The sequence below is a fragment of the Sceloporus undulatus genome, chromosome 1 (assembly GCF_019175285.1).
Source record: "Sceloporus undulatus isolate JIND9_A2432 ecotype Alabama chromosome 1, SceUnd_v1.1, whole genome shotgun sequence".
NCBI lineage: Eukaryota > Metazoa > Chordata > Lepidosauria > Squamata > Phrynosomatidae > Sceloporus > Sceloporus undulatus.
The window spans coordinates 263,846,935-263,862,242 of NC_056522.1; the positions used below are offsets into that span (position 1 = coordinate 263,846,935).

The window sequence follows — 15,308 nt, forward strand, 5'->3', positions numbered from 1 at the left end:
GGATGCTCAGTGGCACACAGATAATTTCTACTGAGTTGTCTCTTGTACTGCAGTTTGGAGAAGGTGAGAAAGCAGTGGTCTATCTGAACAACGAGAGTTAAGAAACAGTGTGTTATGCCTATTGTTCAGTTGGGATTGTGCCTGCTATTATTTACTTTTTCTTATTTGCCAGCACTACTGTGCTTGATATATAGGTTGAGTCTCCCTTATCTGAAATAATTGGGACCAGAAGTGTTTTGGAGATTGGATTTTTTTGGGGGGGGGGGGGATTTTGGAATATTTACATATATATAATGAGCTATATTGGAGATGGTACACAAATCTTAACATAAAATTCATTTATGTGTCATTATATACTTAGCCTGAAGGTAGTTTTATACACTATATTTTAATAATTTTGTTCATGAAGCAAAGTTTGTGAACACTGAACCATAGGCGCCACTATCTCAGCCATCCATGTGGACAATTCTGGATTTTGAAATATTTCGAATTTCAGAATTCTGGATAAGAGAAACTCAGCATGTAATAATATTTTTTTAAAAAACAGTGAGAAGGGATATCAGTGACTCTGGTAGAAGTCAGCTTATTGACAGGCCCAAAAATCATGGCTCAGTGCTCAGGGATCCTGGGAACTGTAGTTTGATAAAATGATGATGATAAGAATGCATTGCAAGTCATGTTTCATTAATGCAAGCAACATATGCCCTAGTGTAGTGGGCCATTGTTATCCGCTGGGGTTTGGTTCCAGGATCCCCCGTGGATAACAAAATCTGTGGATGTTCAAGTCCCATTAAATATAATGGAATAGCAAAATAGTGTCTCTTATATAAAATGGAAAAATCAAGGTTTGCTATCTGCAATTTATACTTTTTAAAAATATTTTCAAACCATGGATGCTTGAATCTGTGAATAAAAATATCTGTGGATAAGGAGGGCTGACTGTAAAGTAAAAATAAAATTTATGTTTATTATCTCAGGAAATCTTGTCAGAGATAAGAATGGAATTAAACAAAAGTGTCGATCTATACATAGGCCCAAAACACGCTGCAGAAATAATCCAGGTTGAGTCTGCTTTAATTGTCCTGGCTCTATGCTAGAAAATTCTGGGAACTGTAGTTTTGTGAGATATTTAGCCTTCTCTACTGTGAGAGAGCTCTGATCTCTGAGCTACAGTTCACAGGATCCCTGAGCACTGAGCCAGAATAGTTAATGTGGTCTCAAACTGGATTATTTCTGCAGTGTGTTTCAGACCTTAGTTACAGAATGCCCTAAAATGGACTCTTATGCCTGGAATTAGCATATGACGTCATTATTCAGGGATGACACACAAAATGTCTGCCTATTTCCCCTAGATGAGGGGAAACAGCTAGCTTCCTTGAAGAAGGAGAAAGTGACTTCAGTGAGCAGGAAGGAAAGAAAAGGCCTGCATATGTAGATCTCTGAAAAGGGAAAGGGAACTTCAGGGACAATCTGTCTTCTCATTGCACTCTGCCACCAGTTACTTGATCCATGACTTTTCACTTCTAACAATGGTCTCAGGTACCATGAATGTACAGAACAGCCTCATGGATCTGTTTAGTTGCATCTTGTTTTCTGTTATGGGTAATGGCTTTCCAAAATCTTCCAGACCTATTGTTAGTTTTCTGCATCCCAGTTCCCTCAGTATGTGTTGGACTACAACTCTTACTGCACCTAGCCACCATGGCACCAGCTTGAGGAAGGCTTCTTCAAATCCTTTAAACGAGAAAATGCAAATGGTGGAATGTTTTATCTCTGAGTGAGTTGAGGCCTCTCACTGACTGGGATTGGGATCACACTTTGCCAAAATAATGTCTAGTATTAACTTGACACTAGTATTAATTTATCAATTGATTGCCTTAAAAGCTAAATTGTGTTACCATATTTTAATATTTTTCACAGAGCAAAGAAAGAAGTACTCCAACTCGAACGTCATTATGCACGAGACATCACAGTATCATGTACAAGTGAGTTGGGAACATTCACATTAATGAGCCATAAAATTGCATCAGTTAGAAATGCTTTTGCTGTTACACAATTTATATCTGAACATTGCTCCTTCGGATGGCTTCTTTATAACCATATGACCCAGCATTGTCTGCACCTTATCACCCTAATATGCTGGTCATACTGAAGGCTGGTAGTGATTTTTGATTTTTGCCCTTCTTTCTTCTTCATTCACATGTTCAGAACAATATCCTTTGGTTTCCCATTCCCAGTGCTCTTGAAGAGATTGCCAGGACCACAAATGACCCTAAAACCCATCTTAAAAGCCAGTCAGCCAACCAGAGAGGTGGAGGTCTGTGCTGCTGTTGAGCAGAGTGATGCAGAACAATGTAAACAGCCCCCTCCTGCCAGCAAGCAACACAGCAAGGAGCCCTGCAGGACCTGTCACAACTCTTTATCATAACATCACTCACTGGTGAAAGGGGAATAGTCCTGCTGCACTTTGCTTGGCAGAAGGACAGACTTCTGTCACTCCAGGTGGCTGACTGGCTTTTGAAGTGGGTTTTAGGAGTCAGATAAGAAAGTACAGGGTGCATCTACACTGTAGAAATAATGCCATCACTTTCACATCATTTTAAGTGGTGCAGTTCCATCCTATGGAATCCTGGGATTTGTAGTTTTTTACTTTATCTTTATCCTTCTCTGACAAAGAGTGCTGGTCCTTCCCAAAACAGCAAATCCCAGGATTCTGCAGGATGGAGCCATGGCAGTTAAAGTGATGCCAAAACTGCATTATTTCTACAGTGTAGGTGCACCCCCACTGCAGCTGCAACATCATGATTATGTGTTTGATGCAGGATCTCAGCCCATGAGTAGAATTTGGTATGACACCGAAAGCATTATGAGTACTGTTGAACACCATTTCTGACTTCTGGGCTAAGAATTCTTTAATTTAGTGCATTTTTCACTGGGCTGCAGTTAATGGACCTTAGGCCCAGTACACATGGGCCGAAAGCGCCATGTTGGTGCCAAAATGAGCGATGCAGAGCATGCAGCAACCATATGCTCTGTAACCCTAATACGTATGGACGATGCCATCTTTATGTGGCACAGTCTATACATGGTATGTGTTGATGATATCATGTGCGCACCACGTCCAAACAGCATGGCACGTGTGTGACTTCTTCGCACCACCCCAGGCAGCTTTTGATATTAAATATCAAGTGCATTGAATGTACCAGTATTTTTTTTCAAGTACAGATGGCTTCAGCTGTCTCAGTTGATCATTATTGATCAAAGTTGTCAAGGTGCAGAAATAGAGCTATTCCTGTGATAATTTCTCAAGGACAATCCCTCTTAAGCTGTTATGTGCTGGGGGTGACGCTAGTGAATAAGTCAATTTGGGTTAATTATTGTCCCTACCTGCCTATATCATACTATTTGCATTTCTTTAAAATTGACATGTGAGGTGCAACGGTTCATTTAATGTCACATCAAGCTTTTCTTGACCACTTTTAAATCAGAGATGGGCAAAGGGTGGTCCTGGGGCTACAGGTAGCCCCCAAGGTTGTCTTTTCAGCCCGGTTCTCCAAATGGGCTGTCCTATTTCTCACCCAACACATGCAAGTGTGTGTGTGTGTGTGTGTGTGTGTGTGTGTGTGTGTGTGTGTATGAATTGCCTATACTGGAAGCCTTCAAAAGTGCAATTTTTCTTCTTAAAATAGGTTTTAGGTCCCCTGTATTTTTTGACACAAAGAAACACAAAATGAGAAGTGCATATCTGGCCACTTTTCATTTTATGTTCCTATTTCAGCATTTATTTTGGCAAGTGTAGCTCCCAGGGGATCCCCATGGCAAGGAAAACTGGCCCTTAGTCCCACCAGAACTTTCCACTTGATCTTTAAATTTATCATCCTGGACGTTAATGACCTTATGGACCAAGAGAAGGGAACTGGTTTTCACTCCCAAGCCATTTCCCCATTCTTCCGTTTCTGCACAGCTCAGAGGTTCTTGGGGGCAGAGCCATTTACCTGACATCACAGGTGTGACTACAATTCCTGATCACACTGCAGTTTGACTTTTGCTCCCTCCTTGCCGTCATGTGCAGGAAATGTAGGGTGGAGTCAAGTGGCATACATGCCTAAACACCCTCTCCAGGAGTGTTCCTGCTGCCAATGTTTAGGGGGTTTGCCCCATATTCCCACGGTAAGGAAGAGTGTAGGGTAGGCAAAGCAGGCTTTGAATGCCAAACATCAGATGCATAAACACTCCTGTGCCTGGTATCTGTGTTTTGGGAGCTTGTAACCCCCATATATTCCCCATTGAAGGAGAACAGGAGCAAGTGAAACACATCTTTGTTATTTCTGATCTCTGATCAGAGATAAAAATGGGATAATCCCCTCTGCTTTGGTCCTGATTAGGAAGGTGATGGGAACAGCAAATCCCAAAATGTGATTTTTGGAGGGATGAACATTACCCAAGCCTTTTCTGGGCCATACTAGGACTTCTCATAGACTGAATTAGGCCTGGAGGCTGAAGGACATGTAGACTATTTTCCTAGGTTTGTGGAGATGTGTGAAGGAACAGTTGGGTTGTCAGGTCAGAACTAGCCCAGGCCCTGACTTTTCAGGGTCTTATGATAATAGAGGCAGAGGATTCTCATGAGCAAACAAGGATGATGTTAAAATGGACAGCTCCTGGTTAATTCCATTAGGTATGATACCTTGATTATCACCCACAGCTGCACAGAGGATGCCATTCAGATTTTTAAAAATACAATCTAGCATATCAGGAATACACACAGATGCACACTCATTTTTCAAGACAGTGCTCTTGCCCTGAGTTTCTTCTCACTCACCCTGAGATCTGGAGAAGAGTGTCCAGGCCCTGGAATTGGTCATCATTAAGGAGCAGGTCTAGCAGTTATGTTGGTGTGTGTGTGCGTATGTGCCTTCCAGTTGCCTGTTGATTTACGGTAATCCCATGAATATCATAGGTTTTCTTAGGCAAGAAATACTCAGAGATGGTTTTGTCAATTTTCTCCTCTGAAATATAGCCTAGAGGACAGGGCCTGAACAGACAGGCCAAATTAAAGCTGATTCAGGTCACTTTGGAGGTATGCTGTTTAAATGACAAACACTTCCGGCCTCTTAGAATGCATACAGCATTTAAACAGCATACCTCCAAAATCACCTGAAGCAGCTTTATTTTGGCGTGTCTGTTTTGGCCCTTAGTTTAGCTTCCAAGATAGATGGACTCAGATGTCTTTAGGTTATGTTCCCGTCTAATGAGATGTTCATTCTGCGTATGTGAGCACTCCTCTTCTGAGGGTTTCATACTTAGATGTTCTGCTGCCTAAATCAAAGGAATAATCTTTTGTCCCCACAGTTGTGATTTGAGATGGCAGGTAACACAACTTCCAGGAAGGTTGAAACTTGCCTCCTCTGTTTTTTGTAATGATATACTGGACAAATACTCTGCAAAACTGCAGTGCAATGATTGATGTTCCTTCTACTGGACTTTGCTCCCTCCAGCAATCAGAAAGCATTTCAAACTCTATTAATTACAGTTGCTTAGCTATGAGCTGATCTTTCACCTTGAACTTTGGTCAAAGCAAATGTGATCTCTGTCAGACTGGCAGCACCTAGTTTCATGAGGGGATCACTCATATATATTAGGCACAGACAGCAATATGCCAATAATTGTTGAGTTATTAGTCCTCATTCATTTTATATCTTTATGTGAAGGCAAAGTTGTAATTTTTTTTTAAATTGTTACTCTTTTTTTAAACTTCTGTACTATTCACTCTGTGGTTTGCTTGACTACCTTCACAATGAACTGAACACCAACAGTTATTAGTATCATTATTAGGTTACATTTTTATTCTGCCTTTCCTCCAAGTGAGCCCAAAGCAATATATATATATGGTGCTTCACCCCTCTGCTCCCAAGAAAAAGAGTGATTGACCCAAGTTCACCCAGTTAGTTTTGTGGCTTAGTGAATCTTGATCTCCCAAGTCACAGTCCAGCATTTTAACTGGAAATGTAAATCACATTATCAGGTGGAAAATGCTTACCTTCTCCTTTTGGATTTATTAGTTATATGGCATATGTGGGTACGGAGAACTTATTATACTTGGTGACTAGGTGAGCCAAATATAATGTAGGGTTGACAGTAAGGACTTTCTTTTCTTAAATAGAAGGATGAGGAAGTGCAGAATTGCATTCCTGGGAAAGAATGGCCCAAAGGGAGCACTCTAAATCTAGGAGACTGTACTCTGCCTTTACAACAAACATCATGGCATGACTGAGTATTATAATAGGAGAAAGATGAATTGGTAATCTTCTGTACTTGGTGACACTTCCCTCTGCTGGCTGGTAAAAACTACAAGGGAAAACATGTGATTTTTATTGAGGGTCAAAAGAACTGCTTTGCATGGCAGCAGTGACTAAAATAGAAAGATCAGGAAAATATGCCTTTAACGGGTGTCTCCTTTCAATGCCCAGCATTGCGGTGTTGCTTGTTTAGAGTGTTATATGTTATTACTATAAGCCAGACAAAAATAGCCCATTCATGCAAACATTGAGGTCTAGTTTTCATGTCATGGTATAACTGCTGGATGTTTTCTTAACCAGGGCAACAGGTTTAGAATTAAGCTGAGAATTACTGCAAGTATAGTCATGCCTGACTAGTTTTCTGCTCCCTGTCGAATGCTACATTCCTAGTTCTGATCTCAAGACAAGCAAACAACAATGAAGTGTGGAAAGATAGAACTAAGTATGTCCCATAATATGGGTTTCCTTAAATCCTAAGAATGTTTTAAGTGGGTGTCAATGTTGGCCAATACAGTATATGTATAAGAGAGATTAGGGAGCCAGGACTGAGAGCCTGGGGCTAGTGCTGAGTTTACTGGTTAGTATTACTTCACTGGAGGCTCAGTTCTGTTTCTGTGTAATAGAATATGAAATTACTGGCTGCTTATACTGTTAAGTATTCAAATTGATGAATAAGCAAACAAGCAAAATAAAAGCCATAAGAGATTAGTCTTATAGGAAACATTATTATTACATTTATTTATATCCTGCCTTTTTTCCAGTCCAAGGCTCAAAGCAGCTTACAAAGGTTAAAAAGAGATACAGATACAACTTTTTAAATCATATCATACAAAAATTCAAAGTATAATTAAACTGACAATAGAATTAAAAGCAGTTAGGAATAAGCCCATTATAAAGAAAACAACCAATATGCAGTACCGCTCATTCTGAAGGGTGCTTTTCTTGTTGAGCAATCGGTCACTAAAGGCCTGCTGAAACAAAAAGTTATTTACCTGCCTATGAAAGGATAGCAAGCACTGGGTCAGTCTAACCTCTCCTATAAGGGAGTCCCAGAGTCTGGGAGCAGCCACTGAGAAGGCCCTCTCTTATGTTCTCGCCAGATGTACCTATGGGGTGAGTGGAACAGAGAGGAAAGCGTCCCCAGAATATTTCAAAACATAAGCAACCTCTTATACAAGAATATTATCTTCCAAATAACCTGGACCTGAGCTGTTTAAGGCATTACCTAAACAGTGTGTCTATAACAGCATGATAGAATTGAAGGAGACTGACCACTACATTAGAGGTGAGGACCCCCAGGCCTTGGAGCTGAATCCAGTACTCATAGAATTGTCCTCTGGTTCCCTGGGGTTCCTCAGAAGGCCACCTCCTCTCTTTCCTATGATGATGCCATCATTTTGTGATAACCTCATTGTTTAACTCCCTTCCACCCGTTCAGAGAGGTTGAAATCTTTCACCACATTCAGTAACTGGCAGCAAAAGTGTTAAGGTAAAAGATGCTGTTAATTTTGTTCCCACCCTTTTTTGTTCCAACCATTCTGCCCACCACCAGAATGCAGTTCCCCAAGAACATCTCTGAAAATGTTATTTTGCCCAAGAATTAAAAGAAGTTTCTTATCCTTGAACTATGTGATGGTGTAGATGGAGTAACCTTTGTTGATTCTGCTGTTTTCCACATGTCAGCTGTTTTTCACGTGTCAGTTTGACACCAACATGATGACTGTATGAACATGTGATCCCTGAATAAAACCGACAAGCTGCATTTTACATAGAATTCAACTGGCTTTTTATTAGTTACATTTATAGCCTCCTTTTCTTCTATGGACTGGTGTACATACCTCCTCTTCCTTCGCCTGGTGATTCTGATTAAAGTGCAATGAGGAATCTGCTCTAGGATTTAGGTTGAAGATCAAAGGAGCTATTGAAGATGCTGAACCTATCCCCAGAACAGATTCTGCACTTTGGGTAACAACCTTAAAGTTTACATTAACACTCAGAGCAGATTCACTGCCTTTCCAACATGGGAATCCATCAGCCACTTACAACATGCTTGTAACCTCTCCAGCTTTAATAAATATGACACATTTTCCCCCTCCCTGTAAATTTCCCCCCTCCCAGCATTTAGCCACCTTCATCATGGATAAGAGTGAAGCCATTGTAACAGTGGATGATGCCATCAGGAAGCTCAAACAGCTTAACTCCAAAGAGAAGATCTGGGCACAAGAGATGTTATTGCAGGTTAATGACAAATCTATTCGACTACTGGACTGCGAAACTCAGGTGAGCAGGAAACCATCTTCTTCAGATGGAGATAGAAGAAGTATCATATTTAATGCCTGTAAACATTTAAGGAATTCACTGCACATGTTTTCCCATTCAGCTGAATAATAGCAATAGGCTTCTTCAAGGGTATTAAGCTGGACCAAATTAGTGAAACATAACAAAAGAAGAAAAATAGATTGATTTCACCATGTGTACGTGTGGAACATGTTCATTGCCTGTGTTGTTTCTGTCCCTGCGTAGGACTGATCTAATCAAACCACCAGATGAATTAGCTGTTACTGGAAATACATTCTGCTCCACAAAAGCACTTTGTGCCAGGTTATTCGCATTAGCGTGGTATTAAAAAGTATAGACTACATTTGGAATGGCACTGGGAAATATTTGGTTGGAAGGACTTTTATAATGTACAACAGAAGTGGTGGGTTGTTAAACCTGTTTTTCAAACAAGAACTCACATACGGTAGTTCTGTAGTAGAACTAAGAATAAAACACTGAACCTATGATAAAGCAAGTTAAGATGAAACAAATTAAGGGAACAGGAGTCAGGGGTATGAGGTGGTATGGAAGGATTTGGTCTGTTGGATGAATAAATCACATCACCATCTCCTGGCCAAATATGTATATGGAGGATCTTTTTTCTGGGGTAAACACCATGTTTCAGACTGCCATCTTAACAGAACATCTTCCTTTCCATCTGGTGCCCTCCAGATTTGTTGGATGGGGGGGGGGGTAATCCAACACATCTGGAGATTACCAGATTGGAGAAGGTTCCAATAGAATGTATTACTCCTTTAGACAAGCTATTTAGCTGTTTTGCAGATGCAGAAGTGATATACATCTTTATAGAATTTACTGTGCACTGTTTCCCACTCAGCTGAATAACAGCAACAGGCTTCTTCAAGGATATTTTTACATGGACTAAATTATATGTGATTACAGAGGAGGTAGTATGGGAGTTCTGTAGGTCTCCTTGGGAAATTTTTGCCTCCTCTTTCCTCTATTGTTTTCTAAGAGGTATCCAAAAGGCTGATTTGTGCCTGCAGTCATTTTGTCCATCTACCGCATAAGAGCATAGCTGCTACTAATGGATTTAAAATAATTTGAGGGAATCAGATGGTATTGTATTCATTGTCAGCTTCCCGAAATAGTCATTACAATGAGCAAATGTTGATTGCCAACTAAAATAATTTTTATATGTTGTTGCCAGACTCTCTTTTGTATTGCCTTTCAGGAAGAGCTAGAAGACTTCCTTCTGCCAACAGTCCAGCATTGCCAAACTGTGCTGAATCAGATGCGATACTCATCCATACTTCTGCTGGTGTGTCAGGACTCAGAGCAGCACAAACCTGACATTCACTTCTTCAACTGTGATGAGGTGGAGGTAATCAAAGATAATCTAAGCCTCACTGGAGGGTGCAGGGAGACAAACAGTGACTTGAAAGCCAAGTCCTCAGCAACTTGGGTCTGGATGTTGAAAATGTTACTCTATGGAATGTAAACATGAAAATACAGTAAAGACTTTGCTGGGACTGTGATCTGTGCTACCCTGCACAAATCTGCAGTACAGTACTGTCAGCACTAAGAGGGGAAATACTCTTCTGTCAGTGGAGTTCTAACTAATATGGAGGTCCCTCCTGCTTGTTGAGAACTTACAAGGGCAGCCATGGGTTGCTCTAGAAATGGTCCAGCAAGCTTTTGTAGGGTTTTTGTGCATATCATGACAGTGGGGTTTCTCACCCTGTGGCTCATGACCTACAAGTGCAAGAGTGGGCAAGGTGTTGCCCAAGGGCCACATTTGGCACCCAGAACTGGTTTTGGGCCCTCAGATTTTTGGGGCCCTCAGATTCCCCCCCCCCCCCAAATTTTAGAAAAACAAACGTTTGCTCCAAAATGACTCCACATGACCACTAAGGATTGTGGAGCATTCCCACCACATTAAGAGGCCCCTTGGACCTGTACCGGGTAAAACAATGCAACATTTAGTTTTTTAAAGGCCCCAAATACCTTTTAACCAATCTCTACAGGGCATTTGAGGGCAAAAAATATGATTTTTTTTTATAGGAGGGAGTATAGTGAAGGGTGCAGCCCTCCAAGGTCTCCTGGGGATTTATTTGTTCTCCTAATGTTGTCCACCGCTGCACAATGCAGGTCATGCTACTTGGTCAGAAGCTTTGTAAGGAAACCCAATTAATCTTTAGCTGAAGAACACCTCATGCAACTTTTTTTTTTGTCTTTAACTTTCACATGAACCTGTGAATAATTCTGTAAATAATATAAAAACCTCAACAAATCCTACATTTAATGGTGATGTTGTAAGTAAATATAGGTATCTATTTCTCCAATAGCTGTTATAAAATATACAAACATGAAATAAAAATTCCCAAGACTGATAACTGCCAGAAACCAAAGGTCAAAATTTAATATGATAATAAATTGATATGTCATCATACAATGCACATTTGAATTTGTGGCTCGCCATTTCACAAAGGTGTGAATTCCTTACTCTATATTCATATAATATTATTTCCAGTATAGTTATAGTTTCAGTATTTTCAACGTACAGGGTGGGGGAATATTTTCACCTTACTGCTGGAGTAATTTACCCAAAGGCAAAGTTGTTATTAAGGTATGACTCACTAGAAAAGATGGTGATGCTTGGCAAGGTAGAGGGCAATTGTGAGAGATAGACTGCATACTATATGGATAGACACAATCAAGGAGGACACTGCACTGAGTCCACAAGACCTGAGCAGAGTGGTTTAGTATAAGGAGTTTGGAGGTGTCTCGTTCACAGATTTGCCATGAGTCAGGACTGACCTGGGGGTGATTAACAATAACAACCAGTTCTAGTATTATGAGGTATGAGAAATGAGGGGGGAAAACCTTCTCCCTGTCCACTTTCTCTACATCACACATAATTCTCCACATCTCTTTTGCTCATCCATATTCAATTGCAAATTCTATAAGCAGCACAGATGTTTGTCTCATGAGTCATGTTTTTGAGAATACTGTCTTGTTTGGAACCCTCTCCCTGAAGGAAGCATTCATTCCCCTGCTTCTTTGGCCAACACTTCAGTGTCCTACCCTCTGCGTCTGTTAATTTCCTTTTAGGATTAGAAATAGATGATGATGAAGACAGGGTCAGATCAAGTCATGACCTTTATTGGACTAATACTCTTTGGTAGATTATGTGAAGAAAACTAAAATTACATTAAAAAACACTCACAGCAAATTCTTCAGCTATGAATATTAGCCCAGCTCATATTTGGCACCTGAACTAGCATAATGACCATAAATAGCATGAGGATGAACATTGGTCCAAGTAACATATTCAGGCGTGGCTGTGTTGGCCATATGGCAAAGTACAATAACAATCAAAACCTACAAAACAGTGATGCTTTTATCGGAACAACCAAAATGCTCAAAATATATTATGCAAGTTTTTGAAGCTCCACTGTCTTCTTCATCAGGCAAAGGTATTAAAAATAATATAGGGTTGTTGTTTTTAAAAAATGATGACGTTAATAACAGACCGGCATTTTGTCAAAGTGTTGTTGGTGTTGTTCTGAGATAAAATGGTGTGGAGGGATATCTGTACAGGCAGGCTCCTCTTCTTTCTGGCCATGTGGCTAATTTTAAAAAATTTTACCTTTGGTAGAGATGGAAATCTCAAATAGTAAATTCCCAGTCCATTGGCTCCTTCTTTAGGATTCACTTGTTGTGGCTAAAATGTGGCATCTTCACATCCAGGAAACATATTCAGGGGTATCCATGTTGGCCATACAGTTAAGTACAATAACATCCAAAATCCACAAAACAGTGATACCTTTATCGTTCAACCAAAATGCACAAAATACATGATGCAATCTTTCGAAGTTCCACTGGCTTAGTTTTCTATGGGTTTTCCACTCTATGTGGCCATGTTCTGGAAGAATTCACCAGGCAATTGTTTAAACTGGGTCTATATTTGGCATGTTTTACCAAATCAGCCTCTAAAACTTTCCTAATGCAAAAGCAAGAAGGCTTCTCTTGAGAGAGAAGTTTATCAGACAAGGGCAATAGGAAGTATAATCCAATGGCAATCTGAACGCAATCATGGGGTTTAACATTATTGCGTGATAGACTATCACATGCAATTTCAGGCAATAGGAAGTCAGTCCGAATGCAATCATGGGGTTTCACGTCATTATGTGATAGACTACCACACGCAATTTCAGGCAATGGCAAGCTATTTTCGGGCAATAGGAAGTCATTTTGAATGCAATTCGAATTCACGTAAATTCACTGAACTAGAGAATTCACGTGAATGCGTTCTGACCCCACTTTCTTTTCATTCGAAATTAAGAGAAATTCCTCCCATGTGATAAACTCCAGAGTCAGTATTCTCTGCATAACAAAGGGGGTTGTAACCTCACAAGAGATGGAGACGTCTTGGATCTCAGGAGAAGTACCATTTTGTATTGCTAATGGAATTTAAATTTTATCGCCTTGACTTTGGAATGCTTTGTTCCCAGTGCCACATGGCCAGAAAGAAGAGGGCCCTGTTGCATAGATATCCCTCTACACCATCTCAACTCAGAATACCAACAACTTCTTGATAAAATGCAGGCCTGTAACTAACTTAATTTTTCCCCTCTGTATGGTTTTTATTACCTTTGCCTGGTGAAGAAGCCAGTGGAGCTTAGAAAGCTTGCATAATGTATTTTGTGCCTTTTGGTTGGACCAATAAATGTATCAATATTTTGTTGATTTGGGTGTTACTGTACTTGTCCAAGTGTTTGTATTATTATTTCTCTCATGAGTTAGCTGGGGTCAAGGACGTAGCCAGGATTTTGGGTAGGGGGGGGTCAAGACTAAGTGCCACCATTTTGAGAGGCTAAGAGCCCCCCCCCCAGACACAAAAAGAGGGTTGAGCGTTTACCCTCGACACTTTGATGGCACCACTTTAACTTCCGTTACGGCTTCGTGCAATGGAATCTTGGGAACTGTAGTTGAGTCATCTGTCAGGTGCCACAACAAACTACAAATCCCAGCATTTCACAACATGGAGCCAAGGGCAGTTAAAGTGGCATCAAACTGGATTATTTTTTCAGTGCAGATGCAAACTGAGTCCTTCCTCTGAAGGTGTTTACATCAGATAAATTCAGCTCGATAAAGCAAAGTGCAGCTGCTCGAGCAATGAGCGGCAGCCACTCTGTTCATGCTCAGAGACACTCTGCTCATGCTTTGAGACACTGTATTCCAACATCTGAGCTGAGTTACGAACCCAGGCTGCATCCACACATTTCATTCCCACTTCCAAGAGGGATTTTTAATTTTGAGACACACACACACACACACCTTTTAATTCCAAGACCTATCTATCTATCTATCTATCTATCTATCTACCATAATTTTTAATTCCAAGCCATTATACGTTCCTTTCTTTTTATATTAAACAAACCCCTTTAAGAGAATCCTATTTTGGGAGAAAGGCAGGGTATAAAATCAATCAATAAAAAATTATAGTGCAATAGTCCATCAGTGCATGGCTTGCATTATAAGACTTTATACCTTTATACATTTAAAAACTATTAAAATCACAGTAGGCTCAGAGTGCTACAGAATCATGGAATCATAGAGTTAGAAGAGACCCCTAGAAGGGCCATCCAGTCCAACCCCATTCTGCCATGCAGGAACTCCCAGTCAAAGCATCCTCAACAAATTATGTAATGGAGGTGTCCATCTACATTGTAGAAAGATATACTATAGATTAATGCTATGGAAAATCACCACCTTGAGTCCGTATATTGGGAGAAAGGCGGGATATAAGAAAATAACAACATCTGGGTATTGTAGTTTTGTGAGACATTTAGCCTTCTTTGTCTGAGAGCTCTGGTGGCACAACATACTACAAATCGCAGGATTTTCCATAGCATTAAAGCAGTGTCGAACTGGATTATTTCTGCAGCGTGCAGCCTTATTAAACTGCAGTTCCCATCAGTCTGTGGTGCTGCTGGATGATGGGGCCTGCAGTCTAGCATTGCCTGGAGCAGGGCCATAGGACTCCACAGCCACGATCATCATCTTAGATTGATTCCATATATTAATTAATTAATCATAAAAACATAGAGTTAGAAGAGACCCCACGAAGGGCCATCCAGTCCAACCCCATTCTGCCATGCAGGAACTCTCCATCAAAGCATCCCCATTGACATGCTGAAAAAGGGCCAGCTAACTGTATTTTATTCTATTTGTCTTTTAAAAAAGAGAAAAAACAAGGCTGGAAGGAAGCCTCTTGCCTTTTTGCATCACAGACCCACCTCTTTTTTGTTGTTGCAAAAATCCAGAAATGACTGTTTTTGAAAACATGAGTCCATTCTCAGGAGAAATGTCCAGAGTAGAGTCTGAGTCTCCTTTCTCTGGACTTCCAAAACCCCAAACTGACCCTGAGAGCATCTGGTCTGACCCCCAACTCAAGGAAACTTGGAAATCCTGAAGGTTTAGATCAATTACTGAATTATTGAATTATACAAGGCATATTGGTCTCAGGGTTTTGCTGAAGCTCAATATGCAGAAGCACAACATTATTTTAAAAATATTGTGCATTAAATTACCTTCAGTCTATGTCTATGAGATGCATATGAAACATACATGGATCCCATCTCCCAGTATAATATCCCATTAGACATACTGTATATAAATATACCAAACTCTGGAAAACTCCAAAATACATCTAATCCTCAG

The 15,308-nt window shown here is 40.4% G+C and overlaps 1 protein-coding gene across 1 annotated transcript in view; it reads left to right on the top strand.

The window, feature by feature from the left end:
* EPS8L2 (EPS8 like 2) overlaps positions 1–15,308 on the top strand; it is a 141,768-nt gene that overhangs the window by 85,016 nt on the left and 41,444 nt on the right. Inside the window, exons 4-6 of the mRNA XM_042466201.1 lie at positions 1,921–1,985; positions 8,418–8,579; positions 9,814–9,963. Coding sequence (XP_042322135.1) covers positions 1,921–1,985; positions 8,418–8,579; positions 9,814–9,963 — 377 coding nt within the window. The remainder of the gene's footprint in view (positions 1–1,920; positions 1,986–8,417; positions 8,580–9,813; positions 9,964–15,308) is intronic.